Source organism: Oncorhynchus nerka, linkage group LG20 (genome assembly GCF_034236695.1).
Source record: "Oncorhynchus nerka isolate Pitt River linkage group LG20, Oner_Uvic_2.0, whole genome shotgun sequence".
NCBI classification, from domain to species: domain Eukaryota; kingdom Metazoa; phylum Chordata; class Actinopteri; order Salmoniformes; family Salmonidae; genus Oncorhynchus; species Oncorhynchus nerka.
The window spans coordinates 63356984-63384552 of NC_088415.1; the positions used below are offsets into that span (position 1 = coordinate 63356984).

Here is a 27569-nt window from a genome sequence, read left to right on the forward strand (position 1 = left end):
TCTCTTGGGGTATGTCTCTATGAGCTTGGCACATCAAGCAACTGGGATTTTTGCCAATTCCTCAAGGAAAAACTGCTCCAGCTCCTTCAAGTTGGATGGGTTCCAATGTTGTACAGCAATCTTTAAGTCATACCACAGATTCTCAATTGGATTGAGGTCTGGGCTTTGACTAGGCTATTCCAAGACATTTAAATGTTTCCCCTTAACCTCTTGCCTCTACTTGGGACGCTTGCGTCCCAACTAGAGCTCTGGAAATGCAAATGCGCTACGCTAAATGCTAATAGTATTAGTTAAAACTCAAAAGTTCATTAAAATACACATGCAGGGTATCAAATTAAAGCTACACTCGTTGTGAATCCAGGCAACAAGTCAGATTTTTAAAATGCTTTTCGGCGACAGCATGAGAAGCTATTATCTGATAGCATGCACCAATACACTACAACAGAAAAGCACAGCAGGGGACGTAAACAAAATAATTAGCATTTCGGCGTTACACAAACCGCACAATAAAATAGAAAAATAGTCATTACCTTTCACCATCTTCTTTGTTGGCACTCCTAGATGTCCCATAAACACTATTGGGTCTTTATTTCGATTAAATCGGGCCATATAAAGCCAAGATATCGTTATATGTAGACTGTGTGATAAACGAAAAAACAGCGATTTCACAACGTAACGTCATTTTTAAAATTCAAAAAGTAGACGATAAACTTTCACAAAACACTTCGAAATACGTTTGTAATGCTACTTTAGGTATTAGTAAACGTTAATAAGCGATAAAAATCATCCATAGGCGATGTAGAAATCATTAGCTGTCGTCTTGGAAAAAATTTCAGGAGAGAGCTCTTCCGGAATGATCTGGGCGGAGACCGGAGGTAAGTCGTGCCCCTCTTTCGGTTCAACCAAGAATCAAAGATGATTCAATTCACAAGACTCTAGACAACATGGGGATGCTGTGGGAGTTGAATGCTCGGTCTTATCTAATTCGGCTCACTGTTAACAATTGCTGGAAGTGGCGCAAGGATATTTATTTCCATTTTCTGTGATCAGGTTTTCCTGCGCTTTCCGATGTAACGCACGTTATGTAATAGCCACAGTCGTGATTTAACCAGTTTTAAAAATGTCCGAGGGTTTCCTATCCACACATTCTAACCATATGAACGTACTATATTCCTGGCATGAGTAGCAGGGCGCTGAAATGTTGCGCGATTTTTAACAAAATGTTCAAAAAAGTAGAGGGTCGACTGAAGAGGTTAAACCACTTTTCAAGCTGGAAGGTGAACCTCCGTCCCAGTCTCAAATCTCTGGAAGACTGAAACAGGTTTCCTTCAATAATTTCCCTGTATTTAGCGCCATCGATTATTCCTTCAATTCTGAACAGTTTTCCAGTCCCTGCCCATGATAAACATCCCCACAGCATGATGCTGCTACCATGGTGTTCTCGGGCTGAAGCGAGGTGTTGGGTTTGCGCAGACATAGCATTTTCCTTGGTGGCCAAAAAGCTCAGTTTGAATCTCATCTGACCAGAGTACCTTCTTCCATATGTTTGGGGAGGCCACTCTTCCGTAAGCCCAGCTCTGTGGAGTGTAGGCTTAAAGTGGTCCTATGGACAGATACTCTAATCTCCGCTGTGGAGCTTTGCAGCTCCTTCAGGGTTATCTTTGGTATCTTTGTTGCCTCTCTGATTAATGCCCTCCTTGCATGGTCCGTGAGTTTTGGTGGGTGGCTCTCTCTTGACAGGTTTGTTGTGGAGCCATATTTTTTTCAATTTTTGAATAACGGAGTTAATCTTGCTCTGTGGGATGTTCAAAGTTTCTGATATTTTTTTCTAACCCAACCCTGATCTATACTTCTCCAAAACTTTGTTCCTGACCTGTTTGGAGAGCTCCTTGGTCTTCATGGTGCCGCTACCTTGGTGGTGCCCCTTGCTTAGTGGTGTTGCAGACTCTGGGGCCTATCAGAACAGGTGTATATACATTCAGATCATGTGACAGATCATGTGACACTTAGATTGCACGCTGGCTCTACGCACTGTGTTGCCAGTGTGCCTTCACAGCCCAGTGCATCCTGTGCCAGCGCCCCGCACTTGCCGGGCTAAAGTGAGCATCCAGCCAGGACACGTTCTGCCAGCTCTACGCTCCAGACCTCCAGTGCGCCTCCACAGTCCAGTACGTCCTGTGCCTCCTCCCCGCACTCGCCCTGAGGTGCGTGTCATCAGCCCGGTGCCACCTGTACCGGTCCCACGCATCAGGCCACCAGTGCGCCTCCACAGTCCAGAGCTTCCGGCGACAGGTCCCAGTCCGGAGCTTCCGGCGGCGGTTCCCAGTCCGGAGCCTCCTGAGGCGGTCCGGAACCTCCTGAGACGGTCCGGAGTCCATGGCGACGGTCCGCGACGCGCCCCGCACCGGAGCTGCCCCCGACGGTAGATTCCCACCCGGACCCTCCCCTATTGAGTCAGGTTTTGCGGTCGGAGTCCGCAACTTTGGGGGGGGGGGGGGGGGGCTGTTTAATCTCTATGTTGGTTGGGTCGGGGTGTGATTTAGGGTGGGTTATCTAGGGGAATTGTATATCTATTTTGGCCTGATATGGTTCCCAATCAGAGGCAGCAGTTTTATCATTGTCTCTGATTGGGGATCATATTTAGGTAGCCATTTTCCCACTGTGCTTTGTGGGATCTTGTCTATGTGTAGTTGCCTGTGAGCATTATTATAGTCTCACGTTTCATTTGTTCGCTTTGTTGTTTTGTTCATTGAAGTTTTCTATTCCAAAATAAAGGATGGAAACATACCACGCTGCATCTTGGTCTACTCCTTATAATGATCGTGACACCCAGTGTATGTTGGAAAACAGACTGAAGCAAGTTTTCCTGTAGGATTTTGCCTGTGCTTAGCTCTAATCCATGTATTTCTATCCCAAAAACCTTCCTATTCCTTGCCCAGGACAAGCACAGCCATAATGTGATGCAGCCACCACCATGCTTGTGGTTCTCAGTGATGTGTTGTTGGATTTGCTCCAAACATAACATTTTGTTTTCAAGACAAAGTTAATTTCTTTGCCACATTTTTTGCAATTTTCCTTTAGTGCATTTTTGCAAACAGGATGCATGTTTTGAAAAATGTTTATTCTGTACAGGCTTGCTTCCTTTTCACTCTATCAATTAAGTTGGTATTGTGGAGTAACTACAATGTTGTTGATCCATCCTCAGTCTTCTCCTATCACAGCCATTCAACTCTGTAAGGGTTCTAAAGTCACCATTGTCCTCATGGTGAAATCCCTGATCTGTTTCCTTCCTCTCCGGCAACTGAGTTAGGAAGGATGCCTGTATCTTTGTCGTGACTGTGTGTTGATGCATCATCCAAAGTGTAAATAATAACTTCAACATGCTCAAATGGATATTCAATGTCTGCTTTTTTGGTGCCCTTCGTTGCGAGGCATTGAAAAAGCAATCTGGTCTATGTGGTTGAATCTGTGTGAACCATCTGCTCGACTGAGGGACCTTACAGATAATTAATTGTATAATATAAACGAAATTTGAGGTGACCAGCATTCAATTACTATACATGTGCATGGGGCAAAAGCCTCAAGGTGCAGGGCTGAGTAGCTGGCTACTGATGATCTGTTCATCAGATGGCCTGGTGATAGTAGCTGTTTCTCAGTCTCTCTGTCCCGGCTCTGATGCACCTGTACTGTCTCTGTCTGCTAGATGGTAGCAGAGTGAACAGTGGCTGAGGTCCTTAATGATCCTCTTGGCCTTCATTTGACACTAAGTGCTGTAAATGTCCTGCATGGCAGGCAGTATGCCCCCAGTGATGCGTTGGGCTGCCCACACCACCCTCTGGACAGCGATGCTGTTGAGGGTGGTGCAGTTGTCACACCAGGCGGTGATGCATCCCGACAGAATTCTCTCAATGGTTCATCTGTAGAAGTTTGTGTGGTCTTAGGGGCCATGATGAATTTCTTCAGCCACCTGATGTTGTGAATCAATTCTCATTTGAAATAAATATGATTAATTATACATTTAATAGGATTTTTGCAAACTCTGCCAACAACTTTACTTGTGATGTTTTCTTTATTGATTGCAGTCAAGTCAAAACATGACAGCCGTTGCACTCAGTTTTCTGGCCTTTAGGGAGATATTATCCCATGAAGATTTATCGAAGGCATGAAATAGTTTGAGTGTTATCGTTTGATAGCATGTCTGAAATGTTGTTTTCTATAATGTTTAGTAACTCCATGCTTTCTCCTTATAGCCAAGCTATTTTTGCTGGCCCCTCTAGTAATGCCATTGGGCTGATGCAACATATGCAAATTTGAGTTACTTGTCTCTGTAGAGCTTACATTACATGCCACCCTGGTTGTTTATCTTATTCTTGAGATAAAATGCCCTTCATTTTGCTTCAACAAGAGCATAGGACTTAACAGGTGATTATCTGCAGTTTGCTAAATGTATCACAAATACATTCCAGTTTTAACTATGGATGCATCAATAAGGAAAATCTGGGCCGATACGATAAGTGCACTGGTGGCTGGTCATTTATTACAATATTGACATAAAATATAGGCTATAAAAATGAGTTTTGGCCTATACTGCCGATAATTAACACCTGATGCAATGCATCTGTAATTGTAGCATTGAACCCCATTGTGTTTACTCTCCATGGTCAGCATCTATTAAAGGGTAAAATATCAGAAATGGAATTGATCATAGCACACTGAGCTTTATTACGGGCGGAATACCAGAAAGTTGGTTGGCCCTCTTTTGATGTCACGTAGGTTGATATATTGCTACGTTTTCATTTATAAAGCCCTTTACAAAAAGTCCCACTGTACTTAACATCTTTACAAAACTTTAGATGTATACGAGTTACCACAGTATAAACAGATACTGGGATGGTTAACTCTGGAAATTCCTCTGGTCTTTACTGATTTTAGGTAAATCAACTTTTAGTCTCTTGCATCTTATTTGTCGAACATTCTTCAAAATGTTCTCTCATTTGATGTTCTGGTGCCTCTAGGTCCATTCAGAAAGCTGATTGAGGACCGTATTACTGACGAACGTGTTTGTTTCTTACGACTGTGTTCTTCTTTCTGCTTGCATTTTGTATATTTTGATGTGTATTTTCTGTAATTCAGGGCTCATCTGTAAAATAAACCTTGGTCTCAGTATGACTCCCTGATAAAGTAAAGGGGAAACATTTCATCAAACAGACAACAGACTGAAGGAACATGCATAGCTGTCCTGCTGAGCTTTGCGCTCTTTCTCAATTTGACCTTTCACATAAGTAAACCCTTTTTTTGATTTGGCTCCTCAGTTTTAGTGGATGCAGCACAGCTCCTCTGCAAGCACTCCAGGCTCCGTTTTGACCTTGCCATCAAGGTTCACTTGGAAAAGACCCTTCAACAAATCAAATCAGAGGGGCGGGATGTTTTGGGAACAAGAGACACCTCGGATAATTAAGCAGACGCCGATTATCCTCCAATATGCGATGCAGGCCGTCACGATTAGGGGCATGACACAAACGCCTGATCCTACTCTGCTCCTTTGCTGGGGGTTGGGCACTTATATGACTGTGCAAATTCCCAATTTTTCATGCAAGGGTCAGGGCGTCAAACCGTTTCAGGGAATTGATTGTGCCATGTACTTGGCCCATTCAGAGAAAGATATGGTGAAGAAGTCTACAACATGTCTTGATTCATATGACAGTTTCATGTGAGGATTGTGGAGGATAAAGATGGATGGTGCGACTCATTGTAACACAGTCATTTTTCTCCATTATGGGCTTGGGCCATTTGGTATCGCTCTGTTGGGTTTTATGGGTTATCTCTAATCAAATATTCCACACAGACCGTTAGTAATGTGTTTAGCACAAAATACATAATAGGGGGACAAAGTTGATTGCCAGCAAACTTTTGTATGTGCAAAAATCTTACTATATTATTTTAGTTTCGGGTGCCATTTTAGTACTAGCTCAGCTATGGTGGCACTGCCAATATATTTACATTTTTCTATCCTGGATTCTACTTTTGGACGTGCAATCCATGTATTCTGAGAAGCATGAACAAAGATAACACATTCTGAGGAATGTTCGAATAAATATGAACTGAAAAAGCATGCTTGAATGAAATCAACCTTAATGTACTGTAGGTAGTTGTTCATTCATCTGGAATCTTCTCTGGAGCATAACCTAATGCTCTCAGGGGGAAAATAGCTTAACATTTTAGAATGTCCTATAGTGTTCTTCCTCTGGTTAATCCTACCTGACCACACATGCTGTCTGAACCATCTTTTATAAACACGGACTGCCCAAAGAACGGACAAAGCAAACTTTTGGACCACTTTAACAACACTTTACTTAACACTGAGAGGTCAGAACATTATTACTTGTTCGAGGCATTTAAAAAGTCAGTTAAGAAAAAATTATAATTTTCAATGACGCCTCAGGAACAGTGGGTTAACCACCTTGTTCAGGGGCAGATCAACACATTTTTACCTTGTCAGCTCAGGGATTTGATCTTGCAACCTTTTGATTACAAGTCCAACACTCTAACCACTAAGCTACCTGCCGCCCCATTTAGAGGCCTTTATAATGTATAATTATGAGGCTTATAATAGTATATCTCTACGTAGAAAATTCTTTATAATTGTTGGCTTTAACAATTGAAAGTGTTACCAAGCTTTTAAAAACAGGCATCCTAGAAATGCGTAAAATCCCCACTAAAAACGACAAGCGTACTCACGCTGATTCCGCTCAGTTGCCATGGCCGTTGGAGGCCTTTTCATATGGTTAAAGGGTCGACACTGGATGACATTTAGTCTTCTAAAAGGTGTGCTGCCTGAGACGCCTCTATTGTAGTATCTGGCACGACAACCCTCTATTGTAGTAACAATGCTGACAAACCTTTCAGAATAACTTTCAGAGCGGTAGAGGTTAAGACCCAGATGCAGACAACGTTGAATTAACAATGGTTTAATAATCCAACAGGGGCAGGCTATAGACCGGTCAAGGCAGGCAGGGGTCAGTAAACCAGAGGTGGGGCAACGGTACCAGATTTTTTTATTTTATTTTTTTATTTCACCTTTATTTAACCAGGTAGGCTAGTTGAGAACAAGTTCTCATTTGCAACTGCGACCTGGCCAATATAAAGCATAGCAGTGTGAACAGACAACACAGAGTTACACATGGAGTAAACAATTAACAAGTCAATAACACAGTAGAAAAAAAATGGGCAGTCTATATACAATGTGTGCAAAAGGCATGAGGAGGTAGGCGAATAATACAATTTTGCAGATTAACACTGGAGTGATAAATGATCAGATGGTCATGTACAGGTAGAGATATTGGTGTGCAAAAGAGCAGAAAAGTAAATAAATAAAAAATAAAAAACAGTATGGGAATGAGGTAGGTGAAAATGGGTGGGCTATTTACCAATAGACTATGTACAGCTGCAGCGATCGGTTAGCTGCTCGGATAGCTGATGTTTGAAGTTGTTGAGGGAGATAAAAGTCTCCAACTTCAGCGATTTTTGCAGTTCGTTCCAGTCACAGGCAGCAGAGTACTGGAACGAAAGGCGGCCAAATGAGGTGTTGGTAGGCGGGGTCAGGGAATGCAGAGGTCAATAATCCAGAGGTGGGGTAAAGGTACAGGTCGGCAGGCGGGCTCAGGGTCAGGACAGGCAAGGGTCAAAACCAGCAGGACGAGGAAAAAGAGAGACTGGGAAAAGCAGGAGCTGAGAATTAAAATGCTGGTTTACTTGACAAACTGGCAACAGACCAACAGAGAACACAGGTATAAATACACAGGGCATAATGGGGAAGATGGGCAACACCTGGAGGGGGATGGAGACCATCACAAAGACAGGTGAAACAGATCAGGGTGTGACAGAGTAGAGAGAGGCTATACATGAGATAGTGAAAGACATTTGTCTCAAATTATGATAAAGCTGTAAATGTGAATGTTGAAAACAAGTCATGAAGAAACTTGAACCAGGTTGGGATATTTTAAAGTGGATTGTGGTGACCCTTTTGAGCTCCCCTGTCCTGGCACTAAACTTTCATTCACTGTCATCATTCATTTATGGTATTTTTTATTAGGTAAAAAAAAACAGTACCTGTGGAAAGCTTTTAGACATTTCAGGAGTCTTCCTTCCCCACTTGATGTGGTATTTGTCTTATTTCTTTACGTAACTAACTTTAAAAAATGTATGAATCCATTAGAACACATTTGCAGTCCATCCATGGTAAATATTGTTGCGTCTGGCTTTCTGACTCACCTAGTCTTTTTCACAATAAGGTTATGGCTATGTGCAAGCGATTCAATGAGTTTGGTCCACAATAGTCTCTTTCCCCTGTTATATACATTACATATGACTTATTACTCATTCCATTTAAAATAAGTAGCACATTACATCACAATATTATTTTGCGTCGAAAGCAACATGTTATATTACTTTGTGTTAAAAAGGGGGGGGGGGGGATCTCACTGTTTGTCTGACTGTCGTAGGGAGCAAGGCGAGCCACTCGTGCTCTACCAAAGATAGGCTACTTACTAACTCAGGTTTGATCACTAGTTTCTGGGCTGCTTAATTAGCCATATACACTGACTATACCAAACATTAGGAACGCCATCCTAATATTGAGTTGCACCCCACCCCTTTAACCCTCAGAACAGCCACAATTCGTCAGGGTGTTGCAGTTCTTGACACAAAACGGTACGCCTGGCACCCACCACCATACCCCATTCAAAGGCACTTAAATATTTTGACTTGGCCGTTCACCCTCTGAATGGCACACGTATACAATCCATGTCTCAAGACTCAAGAAAAATCTTTCTTTAACCTGTCTCCTCTACACGAATTGAAGTGGATTTAACCCATAACATTCTAAGCTCAGTCTATGCCGGGGTTGGGGGGGGTTCTACTAGGTTATATGGAATTGTTTTTAGAAGTTGCCTTTCCAACAAGTCAGTCTGTAAAATTTCTGCCCTGCTAGAGCTGCCCAAGTCAAGTGTAAGTGCTGTTATTGTGAAGTGGAAATGTCTAGGAGCAACAACGGCTCAGCCGTGAAGTGGTAGGTCACACAAGCTCACAGAACGGGACCGCTGAAGTGCATAGCGTGTAAAAATCGTTAGTTCCAAACTGCCTTTGGAAGTAATGTCAGCACAAGAAATGTTCGTCGGGAGCTTCATAAAATGGGTTTCTATGGCAGAGCAGCCGCAATCAAACCTACGATCACCATGTGCAATGTCGAGTGTCGGCCTGAGTGGTGTAAAGCGCACCGCCATTGGACTCTGGAGCAATGGAAACGTGTTCTCGAGAGTGATGAGTCACGCTTCACCATCTGGCAGTCCGACGGACGAATCTGGGTTTGGCGGATGCCAGGAGAACGCTAGTTGCCCGAATGCATAGTGCCAACTAAAGTTTGGTGGAGGAGGAATAATGGTCTGGGGCTGTTTTGAATGGTTCAGGCTAGGCCCCTTAGTTCCAGTGAAGAGAAATCTTAACGCTACAGAATGCAATGACATTCTAGACGACTCTGTGTTCCAGCTTTGTGGCAACAGTTTGGGGAAGGCCCTTTCCTGTTTCAGCATGACAATGCCTCCGTGCACAAAGCAAGGTCCATACAGTAATGGTTTGTTGAGATCAGTGTGGAAGAACTTGACTGGCCTGCACAGAGACCTCAACCCCATCGAACACCTTTGTGATGAATTGTAACGCTGACTGCGAGCCAGGCCTAATCGCCCAATATCAGTGACTCACCTCTAATGCTCTTGTGGCTGAATGGAAGCAAGTCCCCGCAGCAATGTTCCAACATCTAGTTGAAAGCCTTCCCAGAAGAGTGGATGCTGTTGTAGCAGCAGAGGGAGGACCAACTCCATATTAATGCCCATGATTTTGAAATGAGTTGTTCGACCAGCAGGTGTCCACATATTTTTTGCGATGTAGTGTAAATCTAAAAATGTTATAATTGATGAGCCTTGCTGCTATTAGCCGTTACAAACGCATTGAAAAATAGATTCACCACATGGAACAACAGATAGTCCCCCCCAAAAATGAAAATGGAAGTTTGTTCTGAAGTGTCTGTTCTATATATGAGAGATATATAAGAAAGATTTTTTTACATGTGTTTAACCCATTCCTTTTTTCAACTGGTACCATGGGACGTGTCTTGTGAGGCCTGTGTGCATTATAGTTCAGTTTTTTAAGCAAAACTATTCGGACGCTACAGACTATTATGTGAGAGGACCGATTTTTTTTTTTTTCCTTTTTTTCCCCCAGGCTGTCTCATGGTCTGACAAACACCGCTCTAGCTCTGTCACCTTTTCACTGCACATGCGGAAGTGCGACATCGGCTGATGTGGTGGATTGAGATGCATCCAATGCCAGAAAACTGATATCTCTATCTTAAATTGACCGATTTCTTTGAGATTAGATTCCACGCGGATATCGACTATTTCTTTACAAGTGACATCAATAAGGGATCATCTTTCCCCTGGTCAGTCTGTCATGGAAAGAGCAGGTGTTCTTTATATTTTGTATACTCAGTGTGTATACTGTAAGCTAAACATCTGTACAGATTTCCTATCTTTTCATTCAAAGTCTTCTCTCAAACCCTTAGTTCTGGTTATAGACCGCAGATACACGGACCCATTAAGATGTGTATATACTGTACGTGCCACTAGACGGGAAATTCTCTCTATGGGCTTTGCTGTCAGAAGCGATCAATGGCAAAGATCAGAGGTGCGCCCTCTATATGTTTCTATGGACTGCAGCTACAGTACCATGACATTTCCCCAAACAGCCTTCCTCCACTCGCTCAAAAACTAAATGAGGACGCAAGTTGAGATCGGCTAATGGAAACACGCGCCCGGTAGTGATACGGTTCTGAAAGTAACGCACACGTTGTTTGGGAACGTAATGTTACCCAATTTGGAAAAAGTCGCACATTACTTTACTCAACTACTCATAAAAGTGATCAGATTACGTAATGCGTTACTTTTGTAACGTGTTACCCCAACACTAGAAATGATACAACGGTGAACGATATAGTAGGCTCTACAATGTACATCATATACATCTGTGAAACTTTCCACTAAGTTCCTCTTATACTTATGTATTAACACTATACTTATTTCAGAATCAACATTACATTTGCTTAATTGCATAGTAATGGAGTCTAGCGTTTTTTAAAAATGTATTTAATTTTTATGTATCTTTCACAGTGTTCATGATTTTTAAATAATGAATATTTGCATGGAATAGATAACACACTAACCTGTATGAACAATGTAATTTGAAGGTTGCCTTATGAGTTGACGGGTTACTGTGTCTAATTTATATCAGAAGTTACACTCAGCTGTATGATCTGAAAATATATATATATTTGATTCTATTCTACTGTATTTTGGTCTATGCCGCTCTGACATTGCTCATCCAAATATGTATATATTCTTAATTCCATTTCTCTACTTAGAATTGTATTGTTGTGAAATTGTTAGATATTACTTGTTAGATATTTGTGCACTGTTGGAGCTAAAAACACAAGCATTTCGCTACACCCGCAATAACATCTGCTGAACACGTGTATGTGACCAATAAGATTTGATTTGATTAAAGTGTCACAGTATCAAGAGTAAAACGAACAGGTTCTGTTGCAGTATCTCAAAATAGAAACCTCTTAGGAGAATTTAAAAAATACATATTTAATCCATAATCTAGATAATCTGGCATGTGTATGTCAAAATAACCACTTCCCTTAACAACATACTGTGCATATACTGCATTCCCTAGAGGCATGTAAATATAACCTATTATCATGCTGGCCACCTCCACCCTCCATCCATCCCTTCCCATGTTAGTCATATCTGAAACGTCCATTAGGATATTATGAAATGTCTGGTGTCTTTAAGTGTTATATAACCATTAGTAGTTTATAAGCTTTTGATAAATTAAAATGCTGTCATCCTGGCTGGTATTGCTTTAGTGACAGCGAGACAGAGAACTCATACACACTCTGTATTAAAGGCAAAGCACTTATATAACTTTAAAATAATACAGTGGGGCAAAAAAAGCATTTAGTCAGCCACCAATTGTGCAAGTTCTCCCACTTAAAAAGATGAGAGAGGACTGTAATTTTCATCATAGGTACACTTCAACTATGACAGACAAAATGAGAAAAAAAATCCAGAAAATCACATTGTAGGATTTATTTATTTATTTGCAAATTATGGTGGAAAATTAACTTTTGTTCTGGACCAAATACTTATCTCAATAATTTGTTATATACCCTTTGTTGGCAATGACAGAGGTCAAACGTTTTCTGTATGTCTTCAAAAGGTTTTCACACACTGTTGCTGGTAGTTTGGCCCATTCCTCCATGCAGATCTCCTCTAGAGCAGTGATGTTTTGGGTCTGTTGCTGGGCAACACAGACTTTCAACTCCCTCCAAAGATTTTCTATGGGATTGAGATCTGGAGACTGGCTAGGCCACTCCAGGACCTTGAAATGCTTCTTACGAAGCCACTCCTTCGTTGCCCGGGCGGTGTGTTTGGGATCATTGTCATGCAGAAAGACCCAGCCACGTTTCATCTTCAATGGCCTTGCTAATGGAAGGAGGTTTTCACTCAAAATCTCACGATACATGGCTCCATTCATTCTTTCCTTTACACGGATCAGTCGTCCTGGTCCCTTTGCAGAAAAAAGCCCCAAACATGATGTTTCCACCCCTATGCTTCACAGTAGGTATGGTGTTCTTTGGATGCAACTCAGCATTCTTTGTCCTCCAAACACGACGAGTTGAGTTTTTACCAAAAAGTTATATTTTGGTTTTATCTGACCATATGACATTCTCACAATCTTCTTCTGCATCATCCAAATGCTCTCTAGCAAACTTCAGACGGGCCTAGACATGTACTGGCTTAAGCAGGGGGACACTTCTGGCACTGCAGGATTTGAGTCCCTGGCGGCGTAGTGTGTTACTGATGGTAGGTTTTATTACTTTGGTCCCAGCTCTCTGCAGGTCATTCACTAGGTCCCCCCGTGTGGTTCTGGGATTTTTGCTCACCGTTCTTGTGATCATTTTGACTCCATGGGGTGAGATCTTGCGTGGAGCCCCAGATCGAGGGAGATTATCAGTGGTCTTGTCTTCCATTTCCTAATAATTGCTCCCACAGTTGATTTATTCAAACCAAGCTGCTTACCTATTGCAGATGCAGTCTTCCCAGCCTGGTGCAGGTCTACAATTTTGTTTCTGGTGTCCTTTGACAGCTCTTTGGTCTTGGCCATAGTGGAGTTTGGAGTGTTACTGTTTGAGGTTGTGGACAGGTGCCTTTTATACTGATAACAAGTTCAAACAGGTGCCATTAATACAGGTAACGAGTGGAGGACAGAGGAGCCTCTTAAAGAAGAAGTTACAGGTCTGTGAGAGCCAGAAATCTTGCTTGTTTGTAGGTGACTAAATACTTATTTTCCACCATAATTTGCAAATAAATTCATTTAAAATCCTACAATGTGATTTTCTTTCTCATTTTGTCTGTCATAGTTGAAGTGTACCTATGATGATCAATTACAGGCCTCTCTCATCTTTTTAAGTGGGAGAACTTGCACAATTGGTGGCTGACTAAATACTTTTTTGCCCCACTGTAAGTGCTCAATTTCCAATTAGAGACAACACACAGACAGACCTCTTCTGGTCCCATGCTATGTAAGGCTCTGCTGCAGCACACACAATGTTTCCATCAGGGACAAAAGTGCTGTTCTTCAGGCATATCTGGCCAGGCCAGGGTATAATTAGGAGCTGAATGCTGCTTTAAGTCAGAATGTGGTTTGCAAAGCATTTCCAAAGGACAACCAGTTTTGTGGTCTGTGGTTTTTATCATCAAATGCAAATTGCACAGTTGAAGAGGAGTGGCACTGACTCATAGAGTTTATAATATCCAGGAACTCACGTACGCTAAAACATTCATGCGGTGCAATATGTCAAAAGTAACATATTCATGTTTTTTTCCCAGATAGTGGACAGGCCATTAAAAACAAGATTCAGCGGAGCTATAATTTACAAGTTCCCTCTTTTTTTTTCTCTTTTTTTTAAGTGTGGAGGGAAAGTCAAAAAAGCCCTTGGGATCGCATTTTGAAAATAAGCCAACAACAAGGAAGGAAATGTTAGGCTCTGGTGTAAAGAAGGGCAAATGACCAAAACAAGTACAAAAAACAAACATATACCTGTATTCCCATAATTCAGGCGCTTTACGGGTGCAACAGGGTAAATATTATCTGTATATTATTTATCATCTATGTGACGAAGTGTGATCTGGAGCGGAAAGTCTCACTTTACGTTAAACCAAGAATCCCATCCTCAGTTATTTACTAACCAACAGAAGGAGGATTATTACTAGACTTACTTAAGCATTCAGGAAATTGATCTGAAGCACGTTTTCAATCAAAACGCCTACTGATCAGGAGTTTGGTGTTGACAGGCAAATCACAGAAACTGGAGTTGGACGTCTGAAAGTGGACATAGGACTTTTGTGTCAATAATATACAGTGTTTTCCTTTTTCTCCCCCAGCATTAAAAATGATTTAATGGTTTGGTGGCTGGACTTATCCCGAAATGACCTACGTTTTTGAAAATCCATGAAGTGCAATTTGCCATGAAATGAAAAGCAACGGTGAGACATAAAAAAAAGTTCCCTTGTGTATGTTGGGTTGTCGGTTATTCACACCAATAGCTGAGCAGAAAGCACAATGGATGCTCGAAATCTTCAGAATCAGGAAGCCGCTATTAACCTTTTTATTCTTAACAATTTAAGGTTTAGGGGAGCAGATTTTCCTTCACAAGAAAACAAGCATTGTTCTTACAAGCGATACATGCATTTAACACTAAAATAAAGTGTTCCTATAGTCAATGTATGTTATATTTCCTTACATTTATATTTCCGACTATAATGGCCTAGCTGTGTGTATTGAATGATACTTTGTCTGTCTTCACATTTGAACACCTCAACCCCACAAATGGCCCAAAATACACATCATAATCTTTTGAAACACAGCTTGTGGCATATTTTTCTGCAGTAGGCTATTGTATCTCAACTATTGTATCTCAACTATTGTATATCAACTTTCTTAATCTTAACCATCCCAGGTTAAGGTTAATGTATTAAATGCATGTCCTTCCACATACATGCAGTTGAAGTCGGAAGTTTACATACACTTAGTTTGTTCATTTAAAACTCGTTTTTCAAATAGCCTCCAATACCCTACTCAACCAATTGGATGCAGTCTATCACAGTGCCATCCGTTTTGTCACCAAAGCCCCATATACTACCCACCATTGCGACCTGTACGCTCTCGTTGGCTGGCCCTCACTTCATACTCGTCGCCAAACCCACTGGCTCCATGTCATCTACAAGACCTTGCTAGGTAAAGTCCCCCCCTTATCTCCGCTCGCTGGTCACCATAGCATCACCCACCTGTAGCACTCACTCCAGCAGGTATATCTCTCTGGTCACCCCCAAAACCAATTCTTTCTTTGGCCACCTCTCCTTCCAGTTCTCTGCTGCCAATGACTGGAACAAACTACCAAAATCTCTGAAACTGGAAACACTTATCTCCCTCACTAGCTTTAAGCACCAGCTGTCAGAGCAGCTCACAGATTACTGCACCTGTACATAGCACACCTATAATTTAGCCCAAACAACTACCTCTTTCCCTACTGTATTTATTTTATTTATTTATTTATTTTGCTCCTTTGCACCCCATTAATTTTATTTCTACTTTGTACATTCTTCCACTGCAAATTTACCATTCCAGTGTTTTACTTGCTATATTGTATTTACTTTGCCACCATGGCCTTTTTTTGCCTTTACCTCCCTTATCTCACCTCATTTGCTCACATTGTATATAGACTTGTTTCTACTGTATTATTGACTACAGTGCCTTGCGAAAGTATTCGGCCCCCTTGAACTTTGCGACCTTTTGCCACATTTCAGGCTTCAAACATAAAGATATAAAACTGTATTTTTTTGTGAAGAATCAACAACAAGTGGGACACAATCATGAAGTGGAACGACATTTATTGGATATTTCAAACTTTTTTAACAAATCAAAAATGGAAAAATTGGGCGTGCAAAATTATTCAGCCCCCTTAAGTTAATACTTTGTAGCGCCACCTTTTGCTGCGATTACAGCTGTAAGTCGCTTGGGGTATGTCTCTATCAGTTTTGCACATCGAGAGACTGACATTTTTTCCCATTCCTCCTTGCAAAACAGCTCGAGCTCAGTGAGGTTGGATGGAGAGCATTTGTGAACAGCAGTTTTCAGTTCTTTCCACAGATTCTCGATTGGATTCAGGTCTGGACTTTGACTTGGCCATTCTAACACCTGGATATGTTTATTTTTGAACCATTCCATTGTAGATTTTGCTTTATGTTTTGGATCATTGTCTTGTTGGAAGACAAATCTCCGTCCCAGTCTCAGGTCTTTTGCAAACTCCATCAGGTTTTCTTCCAGAATGGTCCTGTATTTGGCTCCATCCATCTTCCCATCAATTTTAACCATCTTCCCTGTCCCTGCTGAAGAAAAGCAGGCCCAAACCATGATGCTGTCACCACCATGTTTGACAGTGGGGATGGTGTGTTCAGGGTGATGAGCTGAGTTGCTTTTACGCCAAACATAACGTTTTGCATTGTTGCCAAAAAGTTCAATTTTGGTTTCATCTGACCAGAGCACCTTCTTCCACATGTTTGGTGTGTCTCCCAGGTGGCTTGTGGCAAACTTTAAACAACACTTTTTATGGATATCTTTAAGAAATGGCTTTCTTCTTGCCACTCTTCCATAAAGGCCAGATTTGTGCAATATACGACTGATTGTTGTCCTATGGACAGAGTCTCCCACCTCAGCTGTAGATCTCTGCAGTTCATCCAGAGTGATCATGGGCCTCTTGGCTGCATCTCTGATCAGTCTTCTCCTTGTATGAGCTGAAAGTTTAGAGGGACGGCCAGGTCTTGGTAGATTTGCAGTGGTCTGATACTCCTTCCATTTCAATATTATCGCTTGCACAGTGCTCCTTGGGATGTTTAAAGCTTGGGAAATCTTTTTGTATCCAAATCCGGCTTTAAACTTCTTCACAACAGTATCTCGGACCTGCCTGGTGTGTTCCTCATTCTTCATGATGCTCTCTGCGCTTTTAACGGACCTCTGAGACTATCACAGTGAAGGTGCATTTATACGGAGACTTGATTACACACAGGTGGATTGTATTTATCATCATTAGTCATTTAGGTCAACATTGGATCATTCAGAGACCCTCACTGAACTTCTGGGGAGAGTTTGCTGCACTGAAAGTAAAGGGGCTGAATAATTTTGCACGCCCAATTTTTCAGTTTTTGATTTGTTAAAAAAGTTTGAAATATCCAATAAATGTCGTTCCACTTCATGATTGTGTCCCACTTGTTGTTGATTCTCCACAAAAAAATACAGTTTTATATCTTTATGTTTGAAGCCTGAAATGTGGCAAAAGGTCGCAAAGTTCAAGGGGGACGAATACTTTCGCAAGGCACTGTATATGTTTGTTTTACTCCATGTGTAACTCTGTGTTGTTATATGTGTCGAACTGCTTTGCTTTAGCTTGGCCAGGTCGCAATTGTAAATGAGAACTTGTTCTCAACTTGCCTACCTGGTTAAATAAAGGCTAAATAAAATAAATAAATAAACCACTCCACAAATTTATTGTTAACAAACTATAGTTTTGGCAAGTCTGTTGGGACGTCTACTTTATGCATGACACAAGTCATTTTACCAACAATTGTTTACAGACAGATTATTTCACTTATAATTCACTGTATCACAATTCCAGTAGGTCAGAAGTTTATATACACTAAGTTGACTGTGCCTTTAAACAGCTTGGAAAGTTCCAGAAAATTATGCCATGGCTTCTGATAGGCTAATTGACATCTGAGTCAATTGGAGGTGTACCTGTGGATGTATTTCAAGGCCTACCTTTAAACTCAGTGCCTCTTTGCTTGACATCATGGGAAAATCAAAAGAAATCAGCCAAGACGACAACAAAAAATTTGTAGACCTCCACAAGTCTGGTTCATCCTTGAGAGCAATTTCCAAACACCTGAAGGTACCACGTTGATCTGTACAAACAATAGTACGCAAGTATATGCGACCGCGCAGCCATCATACCGCTCAGGAAAGAGACTCGTTCTGTCCTAGAGAATGACCATTGTTATGTTTGGAGGAAAAGCGTGAGGCTTGCAAGCCAAAGAACACCATCCCAACTGTGAAGCATGGGGGTAGCAGCATCATGTTGTGGGTGTGCTTTGCTGCAGGAGGGACTGGTGAACTAAACAAAATAGATGGCGTCATGAGGATGGAAAATTATGTGGATATCTTGAAGCAACATCTCAAGACATCAGTCAGGAAGTTAAAGCTTGATCGCAAATGGGTCTTCCAAATGGACAATGACACTAAGAATACTTCCAAAGTTGTGGCAAAATTGCTTAAGCACAACAAAGTCAAGATATTGGAGTGACCATCACAAAGCCCAGACCTCAATCCCATAGAACATTTCTGGGCAGAACTAAAAAAGTGTGAGGAGGCCTACAAACTTGACTCAGTTACACTAGCTCTGTCAGGAGGAATGGGCCAAAATCCCCCCAACTTAATGTGGGAAGCTTGTGGAAGGCTACCCGAAAAGTTTGACCCAAGTTAAACAATTTAAAGGCAATGCTACCAAATACTAATTGATAAACAGTAAAAGCTGAAATAAATCCTTCTCTCTACTATTATTCTGACATTTCACATTCTTAAAATAAAGTGGTGATCCTAACTGATTTAAGACAGGGATTTTCTACTGGGATTAAGTGTCGGGAATTGTGAAAAACTGAGTTTAAATCCATTTGACTAAGGTGTATGTAAACTTCAGACTTCAACTGTAAGTGTTCAGAATTTCCTGCTTTTTTTATTTGTGGAAAACATGATTTCAGTAACGACTTGTCTGTTGTTTTTATGTATATAATTGATACATGTTTATTTAATAATCTTGGAACACATACAGGCATTGTTGTTCAGTTTTTGGATGGGAAAACTTCCACTTTCAGCATTTTAGTCATAAATATACAGAGGGAACGATTTCAGAAAATGCTTTCTGCAATTGTAGAAGACTACATGTCTATAATCAAGACTATGGGTAAAATGTAGTGGGCTCAGCTCATTCTTTTTGCAATCTTGTCATCACTCAGACCCCTTGACTTTTTCCCCATTTTGTTACGTTAGACTTATTCTGAAATGGATTAAATGAATGACCAAAGCAAAAACAGGAAATATCACATTTACATAAGTATTCAGACCCTTTACTCTGTACTTTGTTGAATCACCTTTGGCAGAAATTTCAGCCTGGAGTCTTCTTGGGTATGATGCTACATGCTTGGCACACCTGTATTCTTCCCTGCAGATCCTCTCAAGCTCTGTCAGGTTGCATGGGGAATCTCACTGCACAGTTATTTTTAGGTCTCTCCAGAGATGTTTGATCAGGTTCAAGTCCGGGCTCTGGCTGGGCCACTCAAGGACATTCAGGGACTTGTACCGACGCCACTCCTGCATTGTCTTGGCTGTGTGCTTAGGGTCATTGTCATGTTGGAAGGTGAACCTTAACCCCCGTCTGAATTCCTGAGCGCTCTGGAGCCAGTTTTCATCAAGGATCTCTCTGTACATTGCTCAGTTCATCTTTCTCTCAAACCTGACTAGTCTCCCAGTCCCTGCAGCATGATATTGCCACCACCATGTTTCCCCTTAGGGATGGTGCCAGGTTTCCTTCAGACGTGATGCTTGGCATTCTGGCCAATGAGTTCAATCTTGGTTTCATCAGACCAGAGAATCTTGTTTCTCATGGTCTGAGAGTCCTTTAAGGTGCCTTTTGGCAAACTCCAAGCGGGCTGTCATGTGCCTTTTACTGAGGAGTGGCTTCTGTCTGTCCACTCTACCATAAAGGCCTGATTGGTGGAGTGCTGCAGAGATCGTTATCCTTCTGGGAGGTTCTCTCATCTCCACAGAGGAACTCTGGAGCTCTGTCAGAGTCATCATCGGGTTTTTGGTCACCTTCCTGACCAAGGCCCTTCTCCCCCGATTGCTCAATTTGGAATGGCAGCCAGCTCCAGAAAGAGACTTGGTGGTTCCAAACTTCTTCCATTTAAGAATGATGGAGGCCATTTTGTTCTTGGGGACCTTCAATGCTGCAGACATTTCTTTAGTGCCCTTCCCCAAATCTGTGCCTCGACACAATCCTGTCTCGGAGCTCTACAGACAATTACTTCAACCTCATGGCTTGGTTTTTGCTCTGATATGCACTAACTGTGGGACCTTATATAGACAGGTGTGTGCCAAATCATGTCCATTCAATTGAATTTACCACAGTTGGACTCCAAGTTGTAGAAACATCTCAACAGGATGCACCTGAGCTCAATTTTGAGTCTCATAGCAAGAGGTCTGAATACTTGTATGTAAATTTGATATTTCCATTTTTTTATTTTTAATACATTTGCAAAAAAATTCTAAACTGTTTTTGCTTTGTCATTATTGGGTATTGTGTGTAGATTGAGGGGGGGGGGGACTATTTAATACATTTTAGAACAGGGCTGTAACGAAACAAATTGTGGAAAAAGTAAAAGGGTCTGAATACTTTCCGAATACACTGTATATGTGCATTTGCAACAAAACAAAAATAATCAATCTTTTCTGCAGTATTTCAACAGAAACCAAATCTTTTCTCTCGTGTTACTCAAACAGAATTGACGACAACTTTGAGTGAGCAGTAAATGGATGCAGTTTTATTTAGTCTATTAACTTAATAAAGCAAGAGTGGATCCAATTGTACTGTATATTCATCAACAGGCAATAGCCATAGTGGTACGACACTGATTGTTTCAATGGTCTTGTCCCTTCAGTCTATATGCAGCAAACTCAATATTGGTCTGCACAGTTCCTTGAAAATAGATTTTATTTAATTCATTTTCTTGAGTCTGTTCATTCAAGTAGTGTTTGTATTTAGAGGACCAATGATGAAAACTCATTTATATGGTGTGTACTTTCCTCATTTTCTTTTTGGCACGCTGTCAAAAATATTTAACAAAAAGAATACTGTATTTTTTTATATTAAATTCAGATAAATAAGAATGTGCAAAGCTTCTCCCTGTAAGACTTATGTTTGTTTTGGTGGTTTGGAGCCTGGCCAGTGGAGAAGGAACAGTTTTTGAAAACTATCGTAAGGCACAGGCTTATTACCCAAGATACTCCTCTAAAGGATGGCTCTAATCTGAATTGATATGTCATGATAGCTTGACATTATAAAGAGGGATTATTTCTTCTTTACCAAGTCGGTTGCACTGTCTTCTTGTAAAATATTGTCTGGAGTCTGCGGGCAATTCCATTATACCTGGGGGGGCCTCTCATTCTCTTTGACCTATTTCTGTCTTAACACACAGCCCCAAATGTAACCCCAATTACTCTTCCATGCAACAGGGTCACAAAACTAAGCCATACCAGAAAGGTCAAGGTTTACAGTAGAATATAGCTTTATTTATCCATTATATAGAGACAACATTTTAAAGGTGACAAATCCCCGTCAAAAGGTATTTATCAAACTGTCATTTGTAGTTCAGGGGCAGACTTAGATTTAAAAAAAATATATATATATATATTTAGATTAAAAAAGCTATTTTCTTCCAGGAAGCCTTAAAAACACATTGCATGAAACTAAGGTTAAACACTGCCCTCTCTCTTACCTGCAGAATCAAATTGCAAAGTAAAAATGGTCTATACAGTTATGTTTAAGATCTTTGTTCTTCAACTTCCTTGTGCATAGTTTCTTTAAAGACCTCAGATGGCTACTTAATGTCAAACTTAATTATTTTCTGAATATGCCATCTTTAGATTTGGAACGAAGATGATGAAGACACCAGTCTTTTCAAGGGCTGACGTCAGCAAGCTCAGTTTAGTTGTTTTTCTGGCCTGTCACTGGCATTACCCTTGCATAAAGCAACATAAGTCAGCAGTGAATTAGATGTGAAAAAGATCTTCGCTTCTTTGGAATAGACCTGTGGAATATTCTATATTGGCATAGCCAGTACAGTAAACAGGTTGTATCTATCCTTGTCGCTGTGTGGTGAAATGTTGTTCCATCTGTGGTTGTTTACCGTCTTAGGCCATAAATGTCTTCTTTCCTCTATAACCCCATTCAGCTCTCAAAATGGACATCCTTATTTCAAGCCTTAAACTAGTGAAAATATTGATGGATCAAGCATTAGGGTTTCAAGTGTTGCAGTGCAGAGGGCCTGGTATTTGTCATGTAATATTATATCCCCTGAATCACATGGCTTCAGAGACAAAACTCACATCATATTTCCCTAATGATTTAAGGTAGATTGAAGTCACAATATGTTGTTTAGATATACAGACAACCGGAGTAGGCATTATAGACTGTACTCTGATACCTATTATTCATTAAAAAAACTAAGACTCAAATTCACTTTCTCCTGGGAGTAGGCCTACATTAAGTCAAATGTCTCCTTTGGGTCAACTTGGTGGCACATTGGAGCATGCCAGCTTTTATGGGGTATATATCCATATCTGAAGGTCCCTACGCTGACATACAGTACCACATGCTGAGATTCTGACACTGGCTGAGGAATGAGGGTTTTATCACTTTCATCACTTCTTTAGTCACAGTAGTTCGGTTTCCATCCAATTGGCAACAGATTCTGATGCCACATTATTTGTCGGCATGTATACAATTGTATGACTCGCATAAAAAAATGTTTAGAACTCGCATACGTGTGGCTCGTATGACTAGCATAACGAATGTGGGTGGAAATGTGTTTAGAGAGACATTTTGGTCTAGATTCTAGGGTCAACCTTTTTTTTTTAACATTTTGACATTATCACAACACTTTGGCTCAGTTAGACTGTTCTTCCTGCACTTACAGTAAAAATATATACATTGATAAGAAATGTAGTTGTGTGCGTTATGTGCCACTCGTTTAAATTATACGGGATTTTCAACCATACGTTTTCAAACAGTTGGAAAGATGCCTGCTGGGAAGCGGGCATATGAAATGGAATGTCACGAATGCCGAAGATGACACTTGTCAAAATCAATAGAACAATATGTGTTGCCGATGCGTTCCGATCCCAGCACTCAGCGTTCTGTTTAAGTCACCTATTAAATCTAATTATTCATCACACACACATTTTACAGCAGGTGTAAAAGGTGCCGTGAAATGCTTATGCGCTAGCTCCCTCAACAATGTAGTACATTGATCAATATCAATAGCCACATTTCCATGCACAGTTTTTCTGCGAGTAAAGTCATACCGTATAAAACACGTTTTTTTTTTACGACAGGTGTGATGGAAACAGGAAGGTTTGGTACAATTGCCGATGGTGGGATCTTTTTGTGTCTAAAATTAATTATGTGAGAAATGGCGGCGGAAACGCATTTATGCGCAAATAGAGATATAATCACCATCATATCAAAGTAAATTTGGAGTAACACGATATGGTGTGTGGGCCTCCCAGTACGACTCTGGAAACTATGCAGTTTATTAGGCTACAGATGCTATAAGTTATGATGAACTTCACAGGGTGGTGAAAGTGCACTATGATCTTGATGCCCCTTTCTAAAAAGATATCGACATGATGATCGATGCTTGACAGCCATTTGACAAATAAAAATGTTCTCGCTATTCATCATAATCTCATCATGTATACTATACCCGCACAGTCTACCAGCACTGTATCTGCGAGCTGTTAGCTAGAGAGCACGTCTCAAGACCAGAGTAGGCACATTCACTTAACACAACCGTTTTTGTGACAATACTATCCGTGGAGTTGAAAATGCGATGGAAACACATTGAACTTGATTTTTGTTCGGTACATGAAAACTTGAGCGAAAAATAACATTTCAATTCAATTACATTTCATCACACACTGATTGTTATTAGCAAAAATTCCATTTGGTGGAAACACACCACTGGTGGGAAAACGTGCATATTTTCTTTATCCGGATTCGAGAGTATTTGCATGAAAATCTGTCGCAAATTGGATGGAAACCTAGCTATTGATAATAATAAAATAATCAAGTAAAAAATAAGTAATAGAGGTAGTATGATGTAATAATGGACTGTATTTACAAAAGAATGATCTAATTTGACTATGTATATAGTGGGTAGTGAATTGTAGAATAAATAGTATACAGTATAATTGAAATGCCTTTGTGTGTAAGGGTTGGAATGTATGGGTAGTCAGTGTAGTAATCTTTAAAGTGCAGACATTTCATTGAATGGGAAACCCCACCTGGGATATTATGGCTCTGTCTCCAGCACGGTTTGAAAGTTGAGCAAATGTTGTGAGGTGTAAGAGTCATATCTGATTAGTGCTTAAATGGTACACCAGCCACAGAGTGACTAAAATCACACGAGTACCAGCTGGGACTATAAACAAAGAGCGAAACTGATACTGTTTAGACAAGAAACAGAAACCGCAAGGTCTTTGATAACCCCTTGCCTTCATGGGTAGTTAAGACGGGAATAAAACATATGTAACTGACTATACGTTTACCTAAACCACCGTGACTCACAGTTGGCCAAATGCCTCTTATTTGGTTCATCTTAATTGTACTGTGAAAGAAAATGCTTTTTTTGTGCTTTAGGAAACTGTTAGACTGGGACAATGAGAGGGATGGGGTTTTGATAATCGGGTTGTATTGCATCTATGTACACATTACACATGCTACAAGTCTACCCCCTACTGCTGTTGGCTAGGCTTGTTGTTTGTTTACAGTATGAGTGTGGTGTGTGTGTGAGTGTACACAACCTCCCGCTCTGCTATCTGATGTTTGTTACAAAGTGTTTGGGTCAACCTCGCATAAAATAATGCTGTCAACCTAGCATAACATGCTTATTGATATGGGAAATTAAATGTGGTTTCACAACAAAGCATTCCTGCTCTGCTATCTGATGTTTATTAAACTTTTCCATTGTGTTTATGGAAGAACGGTTGCTCCTCAATGTACTAACTCAGTGTCATTGTCCTTTTTTTATGCAGGTAGAGGCAGATGATGTGCTCACCAAAGAGGAACAGATCGGCCTGTTGTTCAAAGCCAAACGGAAGTGTGAGGTAGCCATCAGGAACAAACACAAGCCTGGTGGTGAGTTTTAAATGTACTTTTTCTCAGATAAAAGTTCTTTAAACCTGATGTGTCAGCCTAACCCTTTTTTTTATTGACATGAAAATGGTCCTGTCATGTTGATATTGGATAAATGACATACTGTATGTGGCTCTCTGCACAGTTAAATTAAATCTCTTGGTTCACTGCCTGCTCTGTTAACCAGGCACGAATGTAGTTATGTCACATTGACACCTGAGGGCATATCATAAGTATAAGCATGATTTTGTCTACTACTGTGTGTTGTCTCAGCAGAAAAATCACACACAGAGCAGAGGAAACAGTCGACTAAGAGGCTGAGATGTATAGATTATTGAGCGAGTCAGAACTCAAAACAGGCATTCTGTAGGAATAATGATTTGACTGACAGAATGTCGGAAAATGGAAGCTTATTTTTTTAGAGCCTGTCACAAGATAATGAATTATCTTGTGGAGAAAATGGTCTCCTTTGTCACTATTTGAATCATATTAGTCAAATTAGTGTGAATGCTGATGGCATTAATCCAATCCCAGATTGTAGCTTTAATATGGAGCATTCATTCAGGACAATTACGTATAGTACCATGGCTGGACTATAGTTTGAAATTAAGTGGAACATTTTATTCTATTTCTTCCTGTATGGTTAGGGTGGTCGGGGGATTTTTGAGAGAAGCTGATCCAGTCTGTATTTGTTTACTTGTGGTTGTGCGAATGACCGTCACTTTCAGGCAGACCCCAGATTTTCCGTGTCTGTGGTCAGTATATCTTTTTTCAGTTTGATTATTCTAAAGAGGTTTTTGATTCCATATCCAGACAGTCATATTATTTTCTCTTTAACCCTGGTTCATTGTGGTCTTATGTTCTTTCTGTGTTGGAAACAGACACATTCTTTCTCGTAAATGATACAATACAAATACAAATTTGTATTGTACTGTAGAACTAATAAATACAAATGGTTGATGGATTCCCAGTAGTTATATTATCTCTCACAATATTCCCCAAATTTGCACAGATTCTGCAAATGTTCACAGCTTTCAGGCTTAACTTGAAATAGAACTTAAAAGAACATATTTTTTTAAAGATCATCAATCATCATCAATCATCAAAAGACGTGTCGGTACGATATGGTTTCAGTGTTTAAAAGGGAAAGGGTAAAGCATGCCTGTGGTTCCTCAAAGTGTATTGATCAGAATGATCCCAGACACTAACACTAAGCAGAGCACTTGGAGCCACATTAGAGCTGTCTAAGATGAGCCTCCTTACCACCTCTGACCACCATCAGCCCTAATGCAGCTTGACATGTCTTGCGTGTCACTGTCGTATGAGGCGTTATTATTTTTTCCAGGTTGCTGGGGGGTACAATTCCAGGGTAGATTTCATCCTTCAACAGCTTCCTCCTTCGTCATTTGGGAGAGTATTTTAAATTTTAAATGGAGTATGTGTTAAGTCGACCTAATATTTTATTACCATAGAGAATGCACATCTTACCTCCAGTTTTGGTCGGTTTCTTTTTAAATTGGTCCATTTGTGAAATGGACAGAAATGAAAATCACAAATTGAAATAATTGTCTTTAAAAACCTCTTAAGGGATCGGACCCTTTTTTTCCTTTCAATTTTCGCCTAAAATGATATACCCAAATCTAACTGCCTGTAGCTCAGGACCTGAAGTAAGGATATGCACATTCTTGATACCATTTGAAAGGAAAGACATTGAAGTTTGTGGAAATGTTAAATTAATGTATGAGAATATAACACATTAGATCTGGTAAAAGATAAAGAAAGAAAAAAAAAACGTTTTCTTTTGTACCATCTTTAAAATGCAAGAGAAAGGCCATAATTTATTATTCCAGCCCAGGTGCAATTTAGATTTGGGTCACCAAATGGCATCAGTGTATGTGCAAAGTTTTGGACTGATCCAATGAAACATTGCGTTTCTGTTCAAATGTTTGTATCAAGACTGCCCAAATGTGCCTAATTGGTTTATTAATAACTTTTCAAGTTCATAACTGTGCAATCTCCTCAAACAATAGCATGGTATTATTTCACTGTTATAGCTACTGTAAATTGGACAGTGCAGTTAGATGAACAATAATTTAAGCTTTCTGCCAATATCGGATATGTCTGTCTCCTGGGAAATTGTCTTGTTACTTACAACCTCATGTTAATCGCATTAGCCTACGTTAGCTCAACCCCCCCGCAGGGGACCCACCGATCCTGTAGAGGTGATAATACATACACACAACAAGTAGTTCACATGGGGGAGAGGCGTTGTGCCGTGAGGTGTTTCTTTATTTGTTTTTTGAAACCAGGTTTGCTGTTCACTTGCGCTATATAAGATGAAAGGCAGTTGCATGCACTCCTGGCTCTATAT

General features: G+C 40.5%; 1 protein-coding gene across 1 annotated transcript in view; it reads left to right on the forward strand.

Annotated features, from left to right (window-relative positions):
- Positions 1-27569, forward strand: part of LOC115101567 (parathyroid hormone/parathyroid hormone-related peptide receptor-like) — a 105585-nt gene that overhangs the window by 36204 nt on the left and 41812 nt on the right. The window contains exon 4 of the mRNA XM_065006078.1: positions 25099-25201. Coding sequence (XP_064862150.1) covers positions 25099-25201 — 103 coding nt within the window. The remainder of the gene's footprint in view (positions 1-25098; positions 25202-27569) is intronic.